The 21,991-nt window shown below is 30.4% G+C and overlaps 2 protein-coding genes and 1 long non-coding RNA gene across 5 annotated transcripts in view; 2 read left to right on the top strand and 1 right to left on the bottom strand.

Annotated features, from left to right (window-relative positions):
• LOC139905650 (uncharacterized) overlaps positions 1 to 21,991 on the bottom strand; it is an 82,800-nt gene that overhangs the window by 56,115 nt on the left and 4,694 nt on the right. The window lies entirely within an intron of this gene.
• LOC121119583 (SPEG neighbor protein-like) lies at positions 1,587 to 11,966 on the top strand. 3 transcript variants are annotated; one of them, XM_071889797.1, is made up of 8 exons: positions 1,809 to 2,059; positions 5,737 to 5,896; positions 5,951 to 6,112; positions 6,186 to 6,396; positions 7,167 to 7,254; positions 7,322 to 7,554; positions 11,442 to 11,575; positions 11,709 to 11,966. In XM_071889797.1, exons 2-7 carry the CDS (start codon positions 5,817 to 5,819, stop codon positions 11,526 to 11,528), a joined length of 861 nt encoding a protein of 286 aa, XP_071745898.1. In that variant the 5' UTR covers positions 1,809 to 2,059; positions 5,737 to 5,816; the 3' UTR covers positions 11,529 to 11,575; positions 11,709 to 11,966. The 3 variants fall into 3 exon arrangements, 2 of the variants coding, with proteins under 2 accessions (XP_071745899.1, XP_071745898.1); XM_071889798.1 differs by lacking the exon at positions 11,442 to 11,575 and having other exon boundaries at positions 1,587 to 2,059; XR_011781023.1 differs by lacking the exons at positions 11,442 to 11,575; positions 11,709 to 11,966 and adding an exon at positions 7,938 to 8,146 and having other exon boundaries at positions 1,827 to 2,059; positions 7,322 to 7,853.
• On the top strand, positions 13,775 to 21,130 carry LOC121120900 (ionotropic receptor 21a). The gene is made up of 10 exons (XM_040715792.2): positions 13,775 to 14,071; positions 14,136 to 14,415; positions 14,899 to 15,173; positions 15,231 to 15,375; positions 17,695 to 17,990; positions 18,047 to 18,184; positions 19,180 to 19,299; positions 19,396 to 19,559; positions 20,642 to 20,737; positions 20,796 to 21,130. The coding sequence occupies exons 1-10, from the start codon at positions 13,874 to 13,876 to the stop codon at positions 20,962 to 20,964; spliced, it is 1,881 nt and encodes a 626-aa protein (XP_040571726.2). The 5' UTR covers positions 13,775 to 13,873; the 3' UTR covers positions 20,965 to 21,130.

Here is a 21,991-nt window from a genome sequence, read left to right as displayed (position 1 = left end):
CACCTTGAATTAGGGTTGGGATTTTTAGAGAGAAAAATGACACCTGTATTTATTTTGAAAAAGTTCCATCTCTACTCAGGATTGATGATCCATTTGTGATTGAGTTTGCAGGAATGGAGAAACATCATTTTGTTACGTATTAATTGATTACTGTTTTTTTATATCTTTTCTTAGAGTATCTTTAGTAGGCGTAAAAAATCTCTCTTATCTCCTACATACTTATGTCCCACGACCAATGAAGCCACCCGACCTGTGATGTAACATTGTGTTCAAGACCACCTTACACGAAGCCAAGACGATATCAAAAGGATTTGTGAGATTGAGATAAAGGGAAATATATATATTAGAAAATTACATTTTAATCTATATATCTGTAATCTGGCCTTGGTTTCGACAACGAGACATGGAAACATGGAAAGACCCCAACGAGACTAATTCTTCCATTATTATTGGTCTTAATATTGTTGTCCAGACCTTGGTACTAGCAATAAATCGAATGTTTACATTGATATCCGAGGACTATCTGCACTTTTGGTAGAGTTATTACCTATAGCAATTTTCTAAAAGTGGATATCCACTTTTGTACATTGATTCGATATAGGCTATGCATAACTAGTAGATGTCCAAAATTGGGAGAAATTAGTACACATGTCTGATATGCCAATTGGAAGAATTAATTAACTCGCTCCTTTTTTTTTTTTTTTTTTTTTTTTTTTTTTTTTTTTTTTTTTTGCAAACTAATGATTTTGTATTCATAATCTGTTGTCATTATTATTTTATTCATGAGGATTGAACTTCCTTTTAAACTAACCACGTTTAAATACAAAACCAGATTGAACATTTGTGTGCCCTCATAAATGATGGAGAATAACCTTGAGAATTGGTTGTGGAGTTATAATTGCAAATCCTTGTAGGACTCAGAGTATAAATAATGATTGATTTTGGAATAGTTATTTCCCATGTGCTTGTTTATTTCATTCTCTCCCTCGTCACAACTGCTCTCATAGATGAAAGTAATATGATAATGTAAGAGGGATTATCTTCTGAATATATGCTGTTTTTTATACACCAAAGCGGTATTACTTTGTTCCTAGCCCTTTAACCCCCTGCCCCACCATTTGGTAGAGGATATTTTAAGTCACCATATCATCTTCTATGATATGCATAGAATTATATTTTATTTTAGTTCAATATATACAAAATCATGAACATTCTTTAGAATGTAATCACTAAGGCGTGAAAGCTGAAAGGTAACACTCAGAATTTCTTACAAAGCCATGAGTGACATTCTTTATCAGACTCAGAGTAGAATTAAGGATCAATTCCCTACTTTTATCCTAGTTAGATATTGAGCGGGATATGAGTTTATTTATCCCATATTGTAGCAGTTTGAAGCTAGTCTAATAAAACGCCGTGACAACTAAGCTGATCTCCCCTCAACATTCTTCAAATTGTCAGGGGGGCCATGTTGATTTTCGGTTTCTTTTTTAACCCTCCCAAAAGTCTACCAATGAGCATCACTCAATACAAAGCATATACAAGGATAAATTACATATGCACATGATTCTGAATGATTCTGATATCAGATATTAAGTAAATAAATGCATAGGTGATTTAAGCTCTTACTAAAGAAGAACAGTGACATCATCATTCATTTCCATGAGTACGTAACATCTAGAAAAAAATAGAAAAAACGATCGTTTTTCTTTTGACAAAAGGCCAAGTTTTTAGTATTTCTAACTATGCAACTCACTTTTTTCTTATACCTAAACATATATATATATATATATAAGCCTATGTTTCTTACTATGTATAAAGAATTTATTTAGTTCGTACTCAAATATCAACGCCTACAATTTCACATAAATATATTTGTAATACAAAATTATAAATTGTGTTCGTTTGTGTTATTTTTTGGATGTTTCTTGTAATACTAAAGGATTGAGTTTGAATTAAGTTCGTTTGGTGTATTTAAAAGGAAGAAGATGTCTATTCAAAGTACAACTCAAAAAACACCCATTGTGGACAAGGGTTTGGAAGCAACCACGATTAAGAAGTTGTAAGTTCTTAAAATCAGAGGAATTTGTATTACATATGAGCATTTACTCTATATTTTATCTAGCAATTTCATTGAATATGTAACAATCATACATTCGACAAAATAACTCAAAAATAGCTTTAAAAATAATTAATTCATATTTACATACACTCTAATAATTAATTATATTACTTCCATATATAACTAAATTACCTTAGTATAAGCACACTCAAACAGGATCTGAGAACTTAGTTGAGTGACATACTTCTTTTTTTTTTCAAATCAATTAAGTACTGTCAGAATCATATAAATTTTCTAGTTTTTCTGAGAGTAAAATAAAATATTAACACATTAGGGTATATGAGCTTCAAGAGAATACACAACTTATTTATTAACAATGACAGTAGAGAGCCTCCCATAGACAGAATAACAGTAGGAGGTAGGAATCTTTAGTAAATTAAAATATAAATTGTAAAATGAATGATGAATCATTTTTTCATTGCTATAAAAATAGAATTGACTATTTGTCCGCGCTTTGTTTATTTGTTAGTTAATAACTTGAGTTGGCATGTTTGAAAAAAAGAGTGCCAGTTGGGGGGGGACAAAGACATATGGTACAACTCAATTAAGACCCTTTTTAATATCAGCTACCTGTTATATTATGATTAATATGGGAGGGAAATGAACGACTGCTATAAAGAGAAGAACCTTTTACATTTAAAATAGCATTAGTGGACTGTATATTTTAAAATAATTCTCAGCAAAGATAGGTGAGAAACTTCAGAGGGGGATTCAACACCATGACAACCTATTAAATAATGAACAAAAAAGAAGAAGGAAGAGGACACGCAAATACAGCTTCTTTTTTCTTTTTCTAATTTTGAAAGATAGTACTTTCATTACAAACATATCAACTCTACTTTTGAAAAAATCAAACGTATTAGCAAGAAAGAAGGACAGTACCTTTTATATTAATCTCCAGTTATGCCAATCGTAAGGGTCATTCCATGTCAAAACGACCAATGCATGTTACCCTAGCCTCTCACATTAAAATGATTTTTGGCACACAAGCTCAAATTCATGAGTAGATTAAGTTTCAGCACTTAATTCTTAGTCGTTCATGAGATATACATACTCTTCCTAGTCCCTTTTTGGACCAAAATTTTCAATCTCACTTTAATGTCTTATGGCCTCAATTCTATTTATGTATTAATCTGAAATGATTTAGAATTTAAAAAATTCTACCTCTACTAAATACAGCACTTTGTAACATGTTTTTTTTACATAGTTAGGGGTAGCACCGGACCAAAAGTTATATTTATTTTTCTTATCATAGCCCCTAAAATGCAATTTCAAACCTAGATTACTTTTCTCCGGAAATTTGGTCAATTTTACGTACGTTTTTATTTCTTAAACTTCACTTTATGATTGAAATATGTAGACGGACAAAAGAAAACTGAGCTACAGTAATTCATAATATTGATTACAAATGACAAATTTAAAAAAGTAAAAAAGTTAAAAAAGATTACTTGTTTATTAAGCTACAAACATTTTTTAAATAGTTTGTTTATAATTTTTTGAGACTTGGAACTGTCACTCTTGTTGGTCCTGTTCACACACATATACAATGGATTTTGGGAGCTCAATAAACATAGCTTCTAGGAGGCCAAAGATAAGAGGGAGATGGAAAATAAGTATAGGAAAACTTGATATTTACGTATTTGTTTTTCCCACATTGAATGATAACCACAACAATACAGACCCTATTTTCATTTGTACAAACAGCAAATTGAGACAGTTCTGTTGGTTTTTTTCGAAGCTAATATTATTATCATTTAATTATTAAGGAGTGAACTTCCTTTTCTACTAAATGCAATTATATACAAAACCGGTTTTAACATTATTGTATGCTCATAAAAGGTCCTTAGTCCTTAAAGATTTGTGCAGAGTTATAACAATAAGTTCTTGCTTGACTCAGCGGTGAATTGAATCTCAACATCGAAGTAATTCTAGCTTATGTCCTTGTTAATTTATTTATTTCTACATATCGTAACAGTTACTTATATCTGATCTAAAAAAACATTATGAATGTTAATCTGCTCTACTCCGAAATGTTTGTCGAATAATCAGGATTACCATGTCGATTTACGGTTTCTCTTTTATTTAAATGCTTAAAATAATAACGATTTTCATCAATAGTAATCTTTGTTAGTATATATGTCGTCCGTCAAACTTGCCAACATATACATTTATTTTGGATGTGTAATGACGAAGAATTCAGCCATAGAAGTTTCTTTGTATTTGAAGGATAAATATAACTGGCTATAACTTTTTTTAATTGTATTTATCTCTCCTTGAGATTCGATAGAAAGATATCCCTTTTTTCATAACCTGAATAAACTGTTTTACATTATGGGGCAATCCCACGATCTGGAGTTATCACAATAAATAAAAACTTAAGATTAAACCTATGGATTACTCCCTTGAATACAGTATTCAAGGTGAGTAAGTGCTAAATTAAAAAAAAGAAGGAAATATTCTGACGACTAATGTATAGCGCGTAGAAAAATACTTTCTCTTGTTCCTATCCTTCTGTTGTGTAATCCATGGTGCATATATGAACAATAATTACCTCAATGATACTAGAAAAAAGTATTGGAACATATCCAAACTCCACAACAATTTGATTTCAAAATTGGTATTTAAAAAAAAGTTAGATTATATATTACTATCATATTATATAAAATCAATTTTGTAGAAATTGCATGAAATTATCGAATTTATGAAATATTGGAAAATAATTTGTCGTATGAACATAAATATTTACAATTAATGTTTAAGGTTACATTCAATGTTTATTCATGATTAAATAATTAGTCAAACTGTATAAAAATAAATGTTCTAACATTTTAGCTCTTAAATAAAAGTTGTAATGACGAATAAATTAATATACATATTGTTGATCCAACGTATAAATATACTAACTGGCATAAAAAATGAATTTAATATATATATATATATGTATTTCTTTTTTTTTGTTACCATAGATTGAGATTTTGATTGTGCAATTTTTTTTTTTTTGCAAACAATCAATATTTTCCCATATTTCAGAAGCAACAACAATATACTAACTGTAATGTGCCTGAGTGCGATCCCATGCTATGTGGATTTAACAATCCATCTGCAATGCAGTGTTACATTCATTCAGAGAAATTGCAACAATTTAACATTGACTATTGGCAGCAGTGGGGTGCACTGTGCAATCCATATTACCACCTTTCAATTAATAAACTATAAGAATATTTTAATTCAATAGCTACATTTACTAGTATACGTTGTTAGTAAACTGTACCATCTCTTATTTTAATAAAATAGTTTTATATTCTTCAAGTGTAAGCTTTATTATACAATCCAATTCTGAATGTACTGTTTAGCGCTGAGTTTAAAATATTTTGGCTGTAAAAATATACTATCTGGTAAATGCATTTTATCATTTTTTTATAAATAATTTTTTTTTTTAAACTTACAATCTAGCCACTAGATTATACTTATGATCATAGTGAAATTTGAATTCTCTAGCTTAAATATTGGCAAAAATATAGTCACCTAAATATTGAAATTTAAATATCTCAGTTGTCGAATAGCATGTTGTCGCACTGGGTCAACGATATGTCTTAATTTTGAAAATTGTGTATAAGGCCAGGTCAACCTGAATTCACTGAAGAACTTCACTTAAGACAAGAAACTGATGGTGTTCTCCTGGAATCTTACTTGATATATGAGCCTGAACACATTGCTACCTGGTTCAAAGATGGAAAAGAGCTTTTGGGAGCTCTTGACTTTGACGAAAAGTATCAAGTAAGTGTCCCGATGATATTGTTATTTTGATAATATAAACGATTTTTCCTATAGCCTTTCTTGGAACGACGAGGTGACTGGACCTATTGCGCCTTGGCAATCCGTCATTTATCACAAGAAGATGCTGGAAACTACACTCTTACTGTTAGAAATCAATATGGAGAAAAAAAGTAATCACGTTCGGCTCTCCATGAAAGACCAAAATGAACCTTCCAAGTAGGTTCCATTATAGTTCATTATTATTTTTTTTTTTGTTACAATCATTTGATTCTCAAATTGACAATTTTAGAGGAGGTATTGAACCTGCCTTTTTCCGAAAACCATCATCTCGTCAAGAAGGCAATAAACTTCACATCGAATGCGAGATTGAGGCTTTGCCGAAGCCAGATATTCGCTGGTATCGAAATGATCAAGAAATTCAAGAAAATGAGAAATACTCATTCTATAGAGCAGTTCAACAATCTAATGTGAATATTCACTTTGCTCGTCTCACTGTTCTTGTAAGTACTAAATAGTTAATTAATTAGATGTTTAAAATGTATTCATATTTCCTTTGGTCTAATTAGCTCAGTACCACAATTTACTTTAATTTGTGCATTACTGATAAACCCGAGAAAAAAATGATTGAAGCTAGTAAATGGGCAAATTGAATATCCGATGTCATCAATTGAGATGTGCAATTTTTTTAAATCCTCGCAAGCATAAATCAAAAAATAAAGTATATGTTGATACTTTTGAGGAACCACATATCTGCATACTGAGATCCCTATTAAATATTGTGTTCTTTACTCCCTTGTACATTTAAAATTTCAAAATGGGATGCAATCATTAATAAGAGCAGGTTAACAACATATACTTTTTTATATGTATTCGTACGAGGATTTTCACAATTTCCACTTCTCTAGTCATCCATATATCATTGACATTGCTAAGTTGAGTACTTTGCAACTTTTGAAGAAATTGAAATATATTCAATTTAGCTCAGTACTCCTCAGATTTTTTGACTTACATTTATCCTTCAGATAGTTTTTGGACATCTACGCCCCATTTATCATTGTAACAAAAAAATTAATTTTTTAATAAATTATATGTGAAAATATTTTCGAATCCCCAACCATCCTCCTCACTGGAGTTGCCCTGCTAAATATGAGAGGCTATGCTTAGCTACTCTTCACTTCTCCCAATGATATTCTTTCCGACATCTATTTATTCCGAGTATCTAAATTGCGACTATCCCATTATCTTACTTTATAGTTATTTTTTTTTTTAGAATCCTGGACCAAATGATGGTGGAAACTATGTAGTTCGTGCCGTAAACGAAATAGGAGATAAAGATTGTACAATTGCTCTCAATTTTGGTATAACAATATTATAATAATATAAAACAACCCTTTCAAGGCATCATACATAATTGATCATTCATAGGTGACCTAGTGGGTGATGAAAACAACGTACCAGCTAAAATTTATGAACAACCTCAATTAAAGCAACCCGATCCTAATATACTTATCCTTGAGGCTCACATTCACGCTAATCCTAAGCCTAAGATCACTTGGTTATGCAACGGAGACTTTATCAAAGAGAGTGATCGCAAGTATGCAAAGTTAGAACCCAGGGTCGGGGAGAAGAACAAATGGAATGCAACACTAACAATTGTGGTAAATAATTGTGTTCAGTTATCATATCAAACGAACTCATCCATTTATTATAAAATCCCTCCTTCATTACTCGTCCGGAGTTTGCCTCTAAAATAAAACCCTTTTCAATTGATGACAAAGGGGAACACTCATCTTGTACAAATAAATTCATACCAAAAAGAGATTTATCTTTGAGTGCCAAAACCAAAACTGATAAAAGTTTTTCTCCCGGCATCGGAATTCGGAAATATCTGGAATAATACTCATTTGGGACTACTATCGTTCAGAGTATTTTGTACCCTTAAAACAATCCTCCAGTTGTAAGTAGAATTAATAAAATTTATGCAAAAGTGTTTTTATTGATTCTATATCTTGTTCTAAACTCGATATATTTCCATTTTTAGGCAGAAAAATGATGACAAACAACACTCTCTTTTAGACACCTATAACTTATTCATAATACATAGTGATGAGGAATATCATAGTTTATATTATAGAAAAATATTCAATGTATATATTTTTTTAAATATACATCTCCAAGGATTTTTGTTCCATTTTGTATCTTGTATGTGATCCCATTTTGAAATATTAAAATGCTCTACTCATCGTGAAAGGATCGCTTTATTGTTTCCTTCCATGTATCTCATTCCCAAGGAAAGAGTCAACTCTACTCCCTATGAGGTCTGGTAGTTTTTCTAATGTGGAATCTGAATTCGAGCATTTCTTCAGATGGATGACCAAGTTACAAGTATCTTCTTTCGATTGCCTCGATCTTCCTTTTATGAGACATGACGTCATGAAATTGGGAAAAATATTATGATAATACTGACCATTTGCTACTACACTCCGGTAGAAAACACGATCACTTAAAAAATACGAAATGGAACAAAAATCTTGGATATACATAGTTTTAAATTATAGAATGAATATTTTTCTAAAATATAATCTATTTTATTCATCATCACTATGTATTATGAATAAGTTATGAGGGTCTACAGAAGAGTTTCGTTTTTCAGCATAGTAAGGGAAATATATCGAGTTCAGAACAAGATACAGAATCAATAAAAACTCATTTTAATGATAAAAACACATTTACATAAGTTTTATTAATCCTACTTTTAATTAGGGAAATGTTTTAAGGGTATAAAATGTGTTTAACCAATTATAGTCACGAATGACTATAATCCCCGATATTTCAGAATTCAGATGACTGTGAGAAAAACTGAGATTTTGGAGATTCTGCTCTCATGGGTAAGTTCGATAAGCGTCTTCAATTCATTCGTACAAAATTCCCTCCTAATTGTTTCCCTCTGTTATGTATCGAGTATTTTGTTTGAAAAGACATTTTCCAAAGTTTTTCATTTCAAGTTTTAAACGAAATTTTTGTACAGAATTATGGAGACTTGTAGTCGCATTTAAGCTAGAATGCACCATAAGAATCGAATTGGGCTTTAGCCCAAAGAATTGACTCTGACTGAAGTTAAAAGATTAAGAATTTGAGTTTTGAAACTTAGAACATCCTATATTCCTTCATCTTATTTCAATTTAAATTAATTTTGATTAATTCTAAATCAAGTCTAGGGCATTTTGTACTCAACACACGTACTTGAGTCGCTTATTAGCATGGTATACACTTACTAGGGATTGAGCCATAGATAAATAGAAATATACAGACTACAAGTTGGAAAATATATTTAGCTAAATTTCAGTTGTTAACAAATGGCATGTGCTGGTGAAGAACCAGATGCTAGTACGGACTTCCCTTCTTAATCTTCTTTTATAGCTGCTGAATTATTCTAGCAGTGCTTTCTATTTAAAAACGTCTGCTTCACAATGCCATGCTGCCTTCAAAAATAACTTCTCGTCAATGACGTTTATCCATTATTATTGATGGGAACATAACATATTTCCTGTATGACTACATCCTTGGGCAATACAAATTATAATATATATTTTAAGAGCGAGGCAGTTCTTCAGAATAATATGTTAACATATCCATTCATAGTACATTCAAAGTAGTATTATACGTTATGTTATATAAAAAAAGAAGGGAATGTTATGACGACTAATGTAAAACAAACAAAAAAAATATTCTTTCTCTTGTTTAAACTATGCATATAAGTCACGCCGTTACCTGTGTTGTATCTCACAAACTTTCTTCTAAAATGAAACAAGATTAAGGTCAAGTTAATTGATAGTTGGACAATTCTTCTCAATTATAGAAATATTATTTAATAATTGTTGGGAATTGTTCAGACATCAACATGAACTAATTTGGATTCAACCAATCACACTGAAAAAGTGACAAGAAAGTAAATTGCAATGTATATGTTAGTTAGATAATGCCATGAAATCCCATTAACCTGTGTCTACTCGGACCGGACTCCAAGTGAACAGAATCAGGACTCATAAATAGCTCTGATACAATATAAACATACATACCTTGAATATTATATCACCTTTTGTTAAACTCTTTCCACACTTTTACCGTCTCTCAAAAGAACAACCCTATGTTTAATTTGTTACATCCCTGTCTTTTCATGTTTTCTTGTTGAACCTTAAAATATTTGAATAATATTTCTATAAATCTTTGAAGATGTATTTACATTTACGACGTAACAAAAATATGGCGTATTGACAACTCTGCGCAAATTCAAATAATAACTTTAATTTTTACTCATATCAAATATATTGATGTGGGAGTGACGGGAGACAGTTGCATCCTTTTTTCCTTATGTCTTAATTAATCAAAATTTGTTTAGCATAAACACAAATAAATCTATTTATTAATTATATATCTGATGTTTTTTCACATATCTTCTTTTAGTTCCTTTAATTGATCAGATGGAGTTGCACTGATTAACAGGGGGTGGACTTGAGGTGGTGTAGCATTAATTCTTTTTCTTTGAATAGCTATGGTTTTTTTTAAACTTTAATAATATTGAAATTTTCTTTTAACAGCTGCAGATTTTTGAAAAAAAATTCCCAAAAAATTTATTTTTTGTGAACAGTTAAAGATTTTTAAAATTTTTAGTTTTTGGATTTTTTTTTAAATCCAAAAAACATGCGCCCCAAACCCCCAAAATATATATATATATATTTATTTATTTATTCCTGCAGACATACCTGATTAAGTATAAATAAACATTACATTATTACATTTATTCCATGTGACCAAGGAATTTTCTTTGAATTCCATGCACATATTTCCTTCTCTAGGAACGACTGAGACGCGAACCTACACTTATTGAATTCAGGAGAATAATTTCTCCCGAACACGTTGTTCATTAAGCTTTGTTGTACCATTCAGAGAATATTATTTGAATACGACCTCTCAAATGTTGGCCTCTGGACGATTTCAACAGTTAAAAATGGTGTTTGAGTTATAAATTAATATAATTATTAGACGAAAGAATATTTTTTAAGGAATAAATTATTTGACCTTTCAATTTACTAATTATATCAGATTAATTAATGTGTGATAATTTGTATATTGAAAGTAAATGCTATCATACTGGCTAAGTGTTGCAACTGTCCTCGATTATAGTTTGGAACTGAATTTGAGCAGAATTGTGAGCACATCTATTACTTGAGTATTTCCTTAATTTTAGTTTGAGTAACGATCAAGGTCGGCTTTAGAGGAAACATTGGGGTCATTAGCTCCAGTTCGTACCAGATTATAAAAATAAAGTCCCTGTAAATAGTCGATTTTTAATAGATTTATAACTATTTACAAAAAGGATCCTTTGCAATTAAAATAAGAGTTAAAAAGAGCCCTGCACTCTATTTTCTTAAAAACAAATTAGATTTGAAATTATTTACTGAAAAAAAAAAAAAAAGATTCAAAATGATCCACCAAGGATTACACTTATTATAACCTTTTCTTCCATTTTCTTTTCTTTTTTTAGAAACCAACCAAAGCAGATAGTGGAGATATCAAGTGCTCTGCCAAAAATAAATGGGGCAATGATCACACCACATTTAACCTTTCATAATTTTGTGTTGCACTTTTTGTTTTATTTACTATTTAATTTTGCATGAAGTAAGTTCATAGACGTTAAGTGTAGGTTTTTAGTTATTAAGATCCATATTTACTAACCTTGTATATACATATGATACCACAATGAATAATGCATGCTCTATATTTCGTTTTTCTTTCGTGTTTACTTTTGTAGAATCCTACTAAAAATGATGGAGGTGACTATAAAGCATCCATCAAAAACAAATGGGGAACGGACTATACTACGTGGGTACTCGGATGAAATCGCTGGAAATAGAATGGCTAACATCTTCATTATATAATTACCTTTTAATTAATAGTATTTTTAATTCAAAAAATTTATTATCAATATATTTATTTGTCTCCATTTATATACTGTCATTTAATGTAATAAATATCAACATCTATATTAATAAAGAAATCTTTATCTGCATGTACAGAGTGAGGGCTCAAAAATGAGAAAATTTTAAAACCCATTTTCACTTCTACATATTTTTATTTTGTGCCATTTTTATGTCAAACTTTTGAAGCAAAAGGTGGTATTTCAACAATTTTCTAACCTTTTCATTCAAAATGTCCTTCACCATCTGAAATATGACTTCAATACCTGGACGAACTGAAGCACATTTGGCATTGATGAAGTCCGAGGACATGTTGTTCCACTCCTCCGTGATTACGACCTTCAGGGCGTCAACATACGGTTAAGAAGTCTTGTTTGTCTTGCCCTCCAAGACATACCAAACAGTGAAGTCCAGGGGGGTTCACATCGAATGAGGACAAAGTCCAGAAGTCTTCCAGCCAGAAGGCAGAAATGCTGAACCTTCTTGGATGTGTGTGCCGGGACGCCGTCTTAGATAAACACATAGTTGTCTCTTATATGTGGAGGAGATCGTACACCCTCTTCCGTTTTGATTGTTGCTCGGACATTTTTGATCGCACAAAAACAAAACAAACATCAAATTGTAGCTTTTTGTCCGTTCTTTCGATTGGCGCCATGTACAAAATTGTCAAATTTTTAGAACAGAGGCTAGATGGTCTCGAAGAGGATTCTAATTTTTGATTCCTCACCCTGTATATATCAAAAAAAGTCACAAAGTGCACTGCATCTGGTGATGCCTGATGTATAGCATATATCACTACAGTATGAAGAGAAAAATGGTAATATAATTTGTGTTTTGTCGGTCATTGTTTAGGACTGAGGACTGCGGTCCAGTCCAGTCCCATCCAGTCCAACCCCAATTGTCAGTCCTTACCGAAGGTACAATCGATCCCTTGTGACGCCAACAAGGGGTTTTTTCCTCTTTTTTAATTATTTCGCTATACAATATACTTAATTATATAACTAAGTAACAATATATGTTCGTATTATAATGAAAAATATAATATTTTTTGCAAGATAAGTGCAATAATCTTTACACATATGTCATATATATGTTATTTGGCTTAATGCACAATCGATATTTTTATGAAAAATTCCAAGGAACGAGAGTCCTAAGACTGATTGTACCAAATAAATAAGTGAGTGACACAACACTAAGAATAAATAATAATAAAATATTCAATTTTTATCTTTGGCTATTATTTTTTTTTATATTACTATTATTCTTGATGGGAGAATGTCTAATTATTGAGTGAGTAGCTACGTGTGAGAGTACTCATGAAAAATAGAGAACAACATCAAGGATTTGTCGGGGAATTGAATATTAAAGCAAAATTTTGTATGATTATTGACGACTAATAAGTAATAACTAAGGGCAATGCCGGGTACTACCGCTAGTATTATTATAAATCTATATTAATGGACTCTCTTGGACCTTACTTATTATCATTCATACCATATTTTAGTATTTATCGATATACACATACCTTTATTAATATGCATATATGTTAATGAAGAAGCCTTGTGACATTTAATTGATACGTTATTTGAATATTATTGGAGCATCTCGAAATAATAAGGGTGGTTCCATTGTAAATGTTCAAGTACATAGTCATACATACATGTATGTATGTAGTGTGGCGTAGCCAGTCCAATCTGTCTTTAAACAATGATATCTATGACTTTTTATAGATGGGGAATGTTCTCTAAAGAGGCAAAGTTTATTGATAGTTTATGAGAAATAACATATATATAATTAATTGTGTACACAATGATTAGTTACGTCTTGACTTATGAATATTAATCAGTCAATAATAATAATAACAAAGTTGATTCAATTATTATCATAATTTCTTCTCCCTCACTTTTCAATTACTGGAGATAAGCGCAACCATCCTTTACATGCACACTTAACCATTTCAGTTTAACTTCTTCTTCTTTACGGATATCGAGAAATTATAATGATATCGACCCTTTTAGCTCTTTGGGTAATGCAAACCCTTGCGTTAGCAAAGCCCACTCCCCTCTCTAATCTACTTACTGATATTCAAAATACAAAGTTTTCCGAATGTTCTGTCATTTTGACCTCAGGATCCTCTGGTGTTCACGACGACGATGCAAATGCATTTGCAATGAAGAGTTTGTATTCAATCTATCAGGTTAAATTCTATAATATACAATTGCTTTATTATTATTTCTCTGATTCCTTACTCATTCATCCAGATACAAATATCTCCCTCTTTTTCCAATCAACTGGAATATATCTCTAAAACAGAGTTGAAGCGTTGTAGGTCCTATATATTTCTACTTTATTCGAAAAATGAGCTACTAGAACTTCTACAGACACACGTCATGTACTTTTTGGAGATGTTTTCATTTAATGATAAGGTTATTTTGGTGACAAACAGGGTTAATATCCCCCTTGTTGAAGAAATATCAACATCAAACCCCTTGTTCGAAAGTCTTTTATATTTTGTAGTCATTGGCTACGACTTGAATAAAGGTAAGATAAGATAAGATCAATAAAATCAAAATTTAGTAATGATAATAAGTATTATTCATCGTAAATGTCCTTCATTTCATCTAATCTTGGGTCACAAATTATAATTGGAATATTTTTATTCGATTCGATGAATCAAATTATTGTATGTTTATATATTAACTAGAGACTTGAACTCGCATTCATATTTTGAAGAATTGCGACATAACTTGATCTCACAATCAAAGACTTGACTTGGAATCGAAACCTAAGATTTGTGACTTGATTTTGGCCTCGAAAGTTAAGACGAGAGAATTTAAAGGATTTCAAACCATTTTTTATCCAATTTTCTGACAATTTTTTTCAAAAAGTATATACATAAACTACTCCTTATAGCAGCACTCTGAATAGAGGAACTGTAAATACTTAGAATATATTTACTCTCAGTCATTTCATTTTTTTATATTTTTAATTATATGTTCAAATTCCCTTTTACACTTATTTCAGGGAATGAGACAAGTAGTTTTTTCGACATCTATGAATCTCAATTTTTTGTTGACAATAAACGACTAAGTTTCAAACTTATTGGTATCTGGAATCACCAAAAAAACCCACTGGGATCAGATATTTCCGCTTATAATCTCTTTCCTCGAAAAATGCAAAATTTTTATGGTTATGACTTTCGAATTTCCACCTTTCACTTCCCTCCAAAGGTGTCTTACAACAAAGAAATTAATTATTGGCATGGAGTTGAAATTGAACTTACGAGACTTATGGCTAAAGTAATAAGTATCTTACTTAGTAAGAGAATTAATATGATAATTATTTGTTTTTTTAAGAAGCTGAATTTTCAAATCAATGTCGTATCTCCCGAGGATGGTAAAAAATGGGGATCATTAGAAAATGGAACTTATACGGGTTTAATGGGAGATATAGTAAATCGAAAGGCGGATCTGGGTTTTTGTAATCTTTTCATTACCAGAGGTTTATATTCAGTTTCTTAATTATTATTTTTTTTAATATGTATAGAGTAGGGGTTCGCAACGAATTGATTACGATCTCTGTTTAAGGTTGGGAATCACTGATATGGAAAATTTTCACTTACATCAAGATTGCATAATAAACAGACGCCATGTGTGAGCCAAATAGTTCATATACTTCTTAAAGGAAACAGACAGATTTAATTAACAAATTTCTTAATGCAAGGACTGCTAGAAAGAAGGGCAGGAGACATAATTGAGACAGCTGTCGATTTATAAAACTAAAAATTAAAAGGCTACAAAGTGTTTTGTCTTTAATTATAAAAAAAGTTCAAATATTCTAAATAATGGTGGAACTTATAGATCCTTATATTTTCTCATTGGGTACGCAATATAAACAGTTTAATAATAAGTCAAAAACAGCGATACTTGAATAAAAACATGAATATAACACGGAGGTTAACAATAGAAGGTATGCATGGAAGTCACCTGTTTTTTTTACAACACGCCCCTATTGTAACACTAAGTTACAAAATATTGAGTGAATTGACATTTATGATAAGAGAAATCTTATATTACTAACAGAAGCTAAGGACTTTGCATATAGAAGCTACTACTAATAAAAAAATGTTAACAATTGTTAGCATATATTTATTTATAAGATGTATACAAGTAGATATTTTATACAATTACAATCACAAATGGTATGATACACTATGAATAAATCATAATTTGCAATGACTCAATTTCCATTGAAATTTCGGTATATTAATTTGGTAATAAGTTAATTTTGTATAAATATACATTAGATCCTTCAAATGCCCAAAGTTATGTAACTAATAAATAATATATAGAATAAATAATACGCATTGGTCAAAATGAAATGACGGTATCTGTTATTAGTTAGTAACAAAAATAGATATGTAAAAACTATGCTTGGGATTATTAGGAAACACCTGAAGAAAGCGGGAGAAAAAGTTATGGTATAACTGAATTAAGACACTAGTTAATATCAGCTGTATGTTACTTTATTGAGAAAATGAATTAAAACTTTAAAGAGGAGAACCTTTACATTTAAAACAGTATTAGTTCAGGAAAAATATTGTAATAATACTTAAATTCAAATATATTTATCTTATTATGCCCTTTTAAAACAATTTACACCAAGGATAGGCGAGAATCCTTCTTTCAGAGGGATATGTTAATTTCACGACGGCTTATTAAGTAATGAACAAAGAAGAAGAAAGAGCACACGTAACAAAAGTTTTACCTATTTTCATTTCTAAACTTAGTTTCGTATTTTCAAAAATCCCATTTCTATTTATATTTTCTATTTAAAAATATAAAATTAAATTAAAAATGCATTTATATTAATAAAGCAAGCTTTGTTTGTCTGTATGCATATTTGGCTTGTGGATAGTCATTTCTAAGTGTGTTTAATATACAAGTTGATTTTCAAAAACGAGCGTGTGTAGATAAAAGCTCATCATCCAGGTAGCGTTCTAGAGACTAATATACTTCCTGGCTCATGTGAAATACATTTTGCGAGTTTTTAAATTAATAAGGAAGAAGAGAATTAGGTCTTTTTTTCATTAAAAAGTGCACTTCCCCTTTCTCTTATTTCGAAATTTATGTATTATATTTATATCTGATATTTAAATATTTATTAATTTTCTAAGTAATGAAAAGAAAAAAAATGAAATATTTCTGTCAAAATACAGGAGACGACGAAGTGAATTTACTTAATAAAATAACTTTATAAAATCTCACTTTTGATCAAAATAGCCTCAAAAAATGAGAGGAAACAAATTGAATACAAACTGAACATAAACAAATGTGTTCTGAACGAATGTGGTCGGTGCTGCAATTGTTATTTTAATACAATAAGTTTTATAAATGTAATGCATATTGTCTTATATCTGGGACCGTACCAAACGTTTATAAACGTCTATGATCATTGTACTGGACCGGCTTACTAACTAGTAGTGATATAACATAGGTTGACCAACAATTACGCAAGTGGACTTATTAGGCTCTAACCAGTGATTGTTTAAGCTAAGATAAAATATTATGAGGCGTAAAATAGTCTAAAGATCGTTAGTAGTGTTATGAATAATGTCAAAATATGATGTAGAATTGATATCGGCATTTAAGTCAGACTTTTTTTATTAGAATCAGCATCGGGAATTTCTTTAGAATGTCTAATAATAACTCCTAATTTTCCTTCATTTAAAAAAAGCAAGGGTTTTATTCTTAATAAATTTGATTGATATTAATCCTTTAAGATAATAATAGAATACATTATATTTTATTTTAATTACAGATCGTTTAAAAATAATTGATATGACAAATGCCTATCATATCGACTATGCTTGCTTTTTGACTCCTTCTCCTAAATTGATTCCTCATTATATGTCTATCATATACCCTTTTGATGCACAACTTTGGGCATGCATCTTACTTACTTTCATCATTTTAATTCCTTTCACAAATGTATTTTTTCGAAAAAAGGATGGAAAAAGTCGCTTTGGATGGGTGGATTCATTCTGGAACATGTACTCTGAGTTTACAGCAGGATTCTATACATCTAAAATCAATTCAAAAAAGGGATACTTTAGGGTAAGGAACTTACACTACACATCTAAAATCATTCCTATCTAATTTGAATCATGTAGTTTTTTGCCGGAGGAACGTGGGCATTTTTACTAATCATCACATGGTCTTACAAGGAGTCTATCAAAGCTTTTCTAACAGTCCCTAGTCATGAAAAACCCATCAATTCTTTGGAACAGCTTGTCAAAAGTGATTTAAAGGTATTGAGAACAATTTAAATAGTTAATCCGTGTGTACTTAATTTAAATTTGCACTGAAAGATTGAAAATGATAAAAAAAAAATATTTTTGTTTATCATCAAGTATTATGTATGTTGATATTAAAGCGTTAAAGTAAAGGAGCGCAACAAAGCAAATGTAAGCAAAAAAGTTGTTATACTTAAATAGTTTGTTTTTTAAACGTTAGATGTCGCTGTTCCATTTAACATTTCATTCAAACAGGTAAAGAGGAGTGGATGAAGGATGAATTAGAATAAACACATAATAAGTGTACTGAGCTGTTTCATCAAACACCCTCTAGCGCCTGTAAAAGAACTACATTTGGTCCTTCTTCTTTTTGAAAAAAAAAAGAAGTTTATGTACTTGTTGTGCCACTTTACTTTAACACTTTAGTTGATATTAAAGACATGTAGATAAAAAGAATCACAGTTATAAGCACATCTGCACATCGAAATGGAACAATTTTGAACCTGTGATTTATTTGTTATCATTGACATTGCTGCTTTGCCATGTTCCTTCTTCGACCATAATGAAGATTGAAAATGCATACTCAAATTAACTCTCTCATCCTCTTCCTAATTTCCTTCTTTTTTTTAAAAAAATTCGTATTTGAATATACGTCTTGTTAGTACAATAATTCATTTTTCGGATTTGTAATTGTTTTGGTGCATTTTCAAATCCATTTCTCATACCTTAAAAAACTTTGAGACACAGGGAAACGATCTTGTTTAATGAAAACAATCAACTTATTAGCGAAAAATCAAACTTGCCCTCCAAAGCCTAGGAACCTTGTCTGATTAGAATTAAACACAGCCCTACGCACGTAACTTAAAATTCTGAACAACTTTTATTTCATGTCTAGTCTGTGTCTGACTCAATTTTTGAAATAATCATCTTTTTTCTAAGCAGTATGTACATCACACACAAATTATTTTAATACAATGTAGGATATTTTCTTAATTTTTTTTTTTTAATAGTGGGGAGTGAGAAATTCAGGAGGATGGCCTGATTGGTTCAAAGATTCTTCTGATCCTCTATCTCAATCTATTTATGAAGGATTCATTTACGTAAAAGACAATGAAGAAGGTGTAGAAAAAGTAATGAGATTCTAATATTTATTTATGGGTCAGATGGGCATCCCTAGTTTCATCTTCATATATAATTACATTAATCAATTATAATTATTACAATAGGTTGTAGATGGAGGCTACGCCTTTATGAACTCTAGAACATTCCTCGAGTATTTGATTTCTTCTAAGTATACAAATCAATATAGAGAAAAAGAGCTCCATATAACTTCACAGTGTTTTGTTCCTTTTCGAATTGGATTGGCTATGCCAATGTCATCCCCGTACAAGTATGTAGAATTTATCTAACAAATATTAAATATGTACATTAGCCCTGTTAATTTAAGAGAATACCAAAAAAGACTGGGGAAAAAATTTAAAAAAACAATCATTTTTTCATATCTGGGGTAACATGTACCATGGGCACAAATAAAGGGTTAATAACATATTTATAAAAATTAAAGCACAGTTTAACAGTAAATTTTCAAGGCTTATGTGGCAAGCATAACTGGAGTCCAAAAAACAAATGACTGATATATTTAGTTTTTATAGACCTTGGAGAACAAGAAAAATTCCAATACTAAAGGGTTTAGAAAAAAAGTTAAAATTTGAACAAGTTTATTGTACAAACATGAAAACACAACCTATAATTTGTATCAAAAATTCTCCATAATTTATTAATAGTTTGAAAAATAGTGTTTCGCTAAGACTAATTTAATCAATCTATCCCATCGCTACTTTACTCTACATATAACACAACCTTTCCCCTGAAAAAAATTAAAAAGGAATCAAATCAATTGGTAGTTGGCTAATTCTTCCCAACTCTAGTGCTATTATTCAAAAATTGCTATGATTGGTTCACAAGATGAGCGAATGATGGAGCAAATATATCAGCTCACACAAAGCCTATAATAAGACTTATAATAAGATTATTTTTACTAACATCAATTAGTTATCAAAAATTTCTACTCAAGAAATTATACTTTACTATGTCAAACTGACAATCAAAATCTATTTGTTGTCTCTATGGTTCACAAATTAACAAGAAGGAATTCAAATTCAATCAATTACGTTAAAAAAATTAATGAGGGAAGGAACCAGAAAATTTGGCATATAAATTTTTATGTTAATAAAGTAACTTTGTGATGTTTGTGTTGGATGGATAAAAGTTCCACAAATGGATATTTTACTATTGGACAACACCTTAACCATACATTGAAATTCTAAAGTTATCACTTTTTCATATCCCTATATACATGGAAAAACTTTTTTAAATTATAAATATATATCTGACACTTCTCCGACAAGCATTATTCCTAATACTCTTAAATTTCAGCAAATTTGATTTATAAATTATATCTTTCAATTCCAGAAAAGCTTTTGATAAAGTGGTTCTATCCACAATCGAAGCAGGTCTAATTGAACTATGGCTACGAAATAGTAACATGGAAGCTGAAAGGAATAACAGGTATTTCATTATCCTTTATTTGTAAAAAAATATTGACTAATATAAAACGTATCAAAAGAGCAACACACGAGAAAAATCGAAAAAGTGGGTCAGTATATTCAAATGTTGACGCCATGAGCCTCGATGACTTTCAAGGAGTATTTCTGATATATGGAATTGGGCTGGGATTAAGCATTATTGGATTCGGAATTGAGTATTTCAAAACTGGTAAAAAATATCAAGATTGATCCACTTCAGGGATTATTAAAATTCACGGAATGTACAAGCTGTCTACAAAAACATCCTTTATATTTCCCTATTGAAGTAATCATAATCAAAATACATTAACAAAAATAAACCTAATGACTGTCTTTTTAAACTGTGCATATTACAAAATATATACAATCTTCTAAACTGGGTTTTTTTCTGGTAACTAGACTACTTTCCCCAGACCTTTTCGCCCTAGGATCTTTAGTATTCGTGTATATATTATAGCATAAATATATCTTTGCACTTATTTTTCAGGCTTAAAATGGATCTTCAAGGACTTGAAGTCCTTTGTAATTTATTTTTTTACATGAAATAAGGGTATTTTAATTCAGTTTGGATGTATGGAATTCATTTTAAATGAATAAGATTCATTATTATGATGAATTCGAACCTTTTTATTTTATTTTAATGGTTTACTCAAGCCTTGAGAAAGGAGGAAGAAAGAACACAGACAAAAAAGTTTAAATAAATATAGTCAGTGCTGCTACTTCGACTTTTATTAATTTTAGGTTTCCGACTCCGTGTAAAAACTCCAAATGGGGTAATTTAAAGAATTTTGGGATAATGGAAATACTACTTCCTAGTATTAAATGAAATAAACGACAAGCCACAAAGGGGGCATCCGTAGAGGATGGGTTAGAGGGGTTGTAATTTTAGGTGAAATAAGGGATTAAAATTTAATTTCTTGTAAACAGCTATAGATATTTGAAATCTTTTCTGAAAAGGTACAGATTTTTGAAAAAAAAATTTGAGACGGACGATCAAGTTATAAGTATCTTCCTTTAGATGCCTCAACATTCCTTTCACCGTGCATGACATCATAAAATGAGAAAAAATATGATGAGTGACTATTTACTAGTACATGCCCCTAAAAAATGGGATAACTACAAAATGGAACGAATATCCTTGGAGTAGCATATTATTTAAATAGATTCAACATTCAATGATATTTCTCATTATCAACGGTAAAACGATTAAGAAGGGAAGACTGTCGTCTTAGATACC

The sequence above is a fragment of the Lepeophtheirus salmonis genome, chromosome 6 (assembly GCF_016086655.4).
Source record: "Lepeophtheirus salmonis chromosome 6, UVic_Lsal_1.4, whole genome shotgun sequence".
Taxonomy (NCBI): Eukaryota; Metazoa; Arthropoda; class Copepoda; order Siphonostomatoida; family Caligidae; genus Lepeophtheirus; species Lepeophtheirus salmonis.
This window is presented reverse-complemented; position numbering and strand designations above follow the sequence as displayed.

Excerpts from the sequence above, each read along its gene's own strand:
- LOC121119583 (XM_071889798.1), top strand. The coding sequence starts at position 5,817 with ATGAGCCTGAACACATTGCTACCTGGTTCAAAGATGGAAAAGAGCTTT. Across the intron at positions 5,897-5,950 it reads ACTTTGACGAAAAGTATCAA|CCTTTCTTGGAACGACGAGG; the intron begins GTAAGTGTCCCG and ends TTTTTCCTATAG. Across the intron at positions 7,555-11,708 it reads ATGCAACACTAACAATTGTG|AATCCTACTAAAAATGATGG; the intron begins GTAAATAATTGT and ends TTACTTTTGTAG.
- LOC121120900 (XM_040715792.2), top strand. The coding sequence starts at position 13,874 with ATGATATCGACCCTTTTAGCTCTTTGGGTAATGCAAACCCTTGCGTTA. Across the intron at positions 14,072-14,135 it reads GTTTGTATTCAATCTATCAG|ATACAAATATCTCCCTCTTT; the intron begins GTTAAATTCTAT and ends TCATTCATCCAG. Across the intron at positions 17,991-18,046 it reads CAAAAAAGGGATACTTTAGG|TTTTTTGCCGGAGGAACGTG; the intron begins GTAAGGAACTTA and ends TGAATCATGTAG.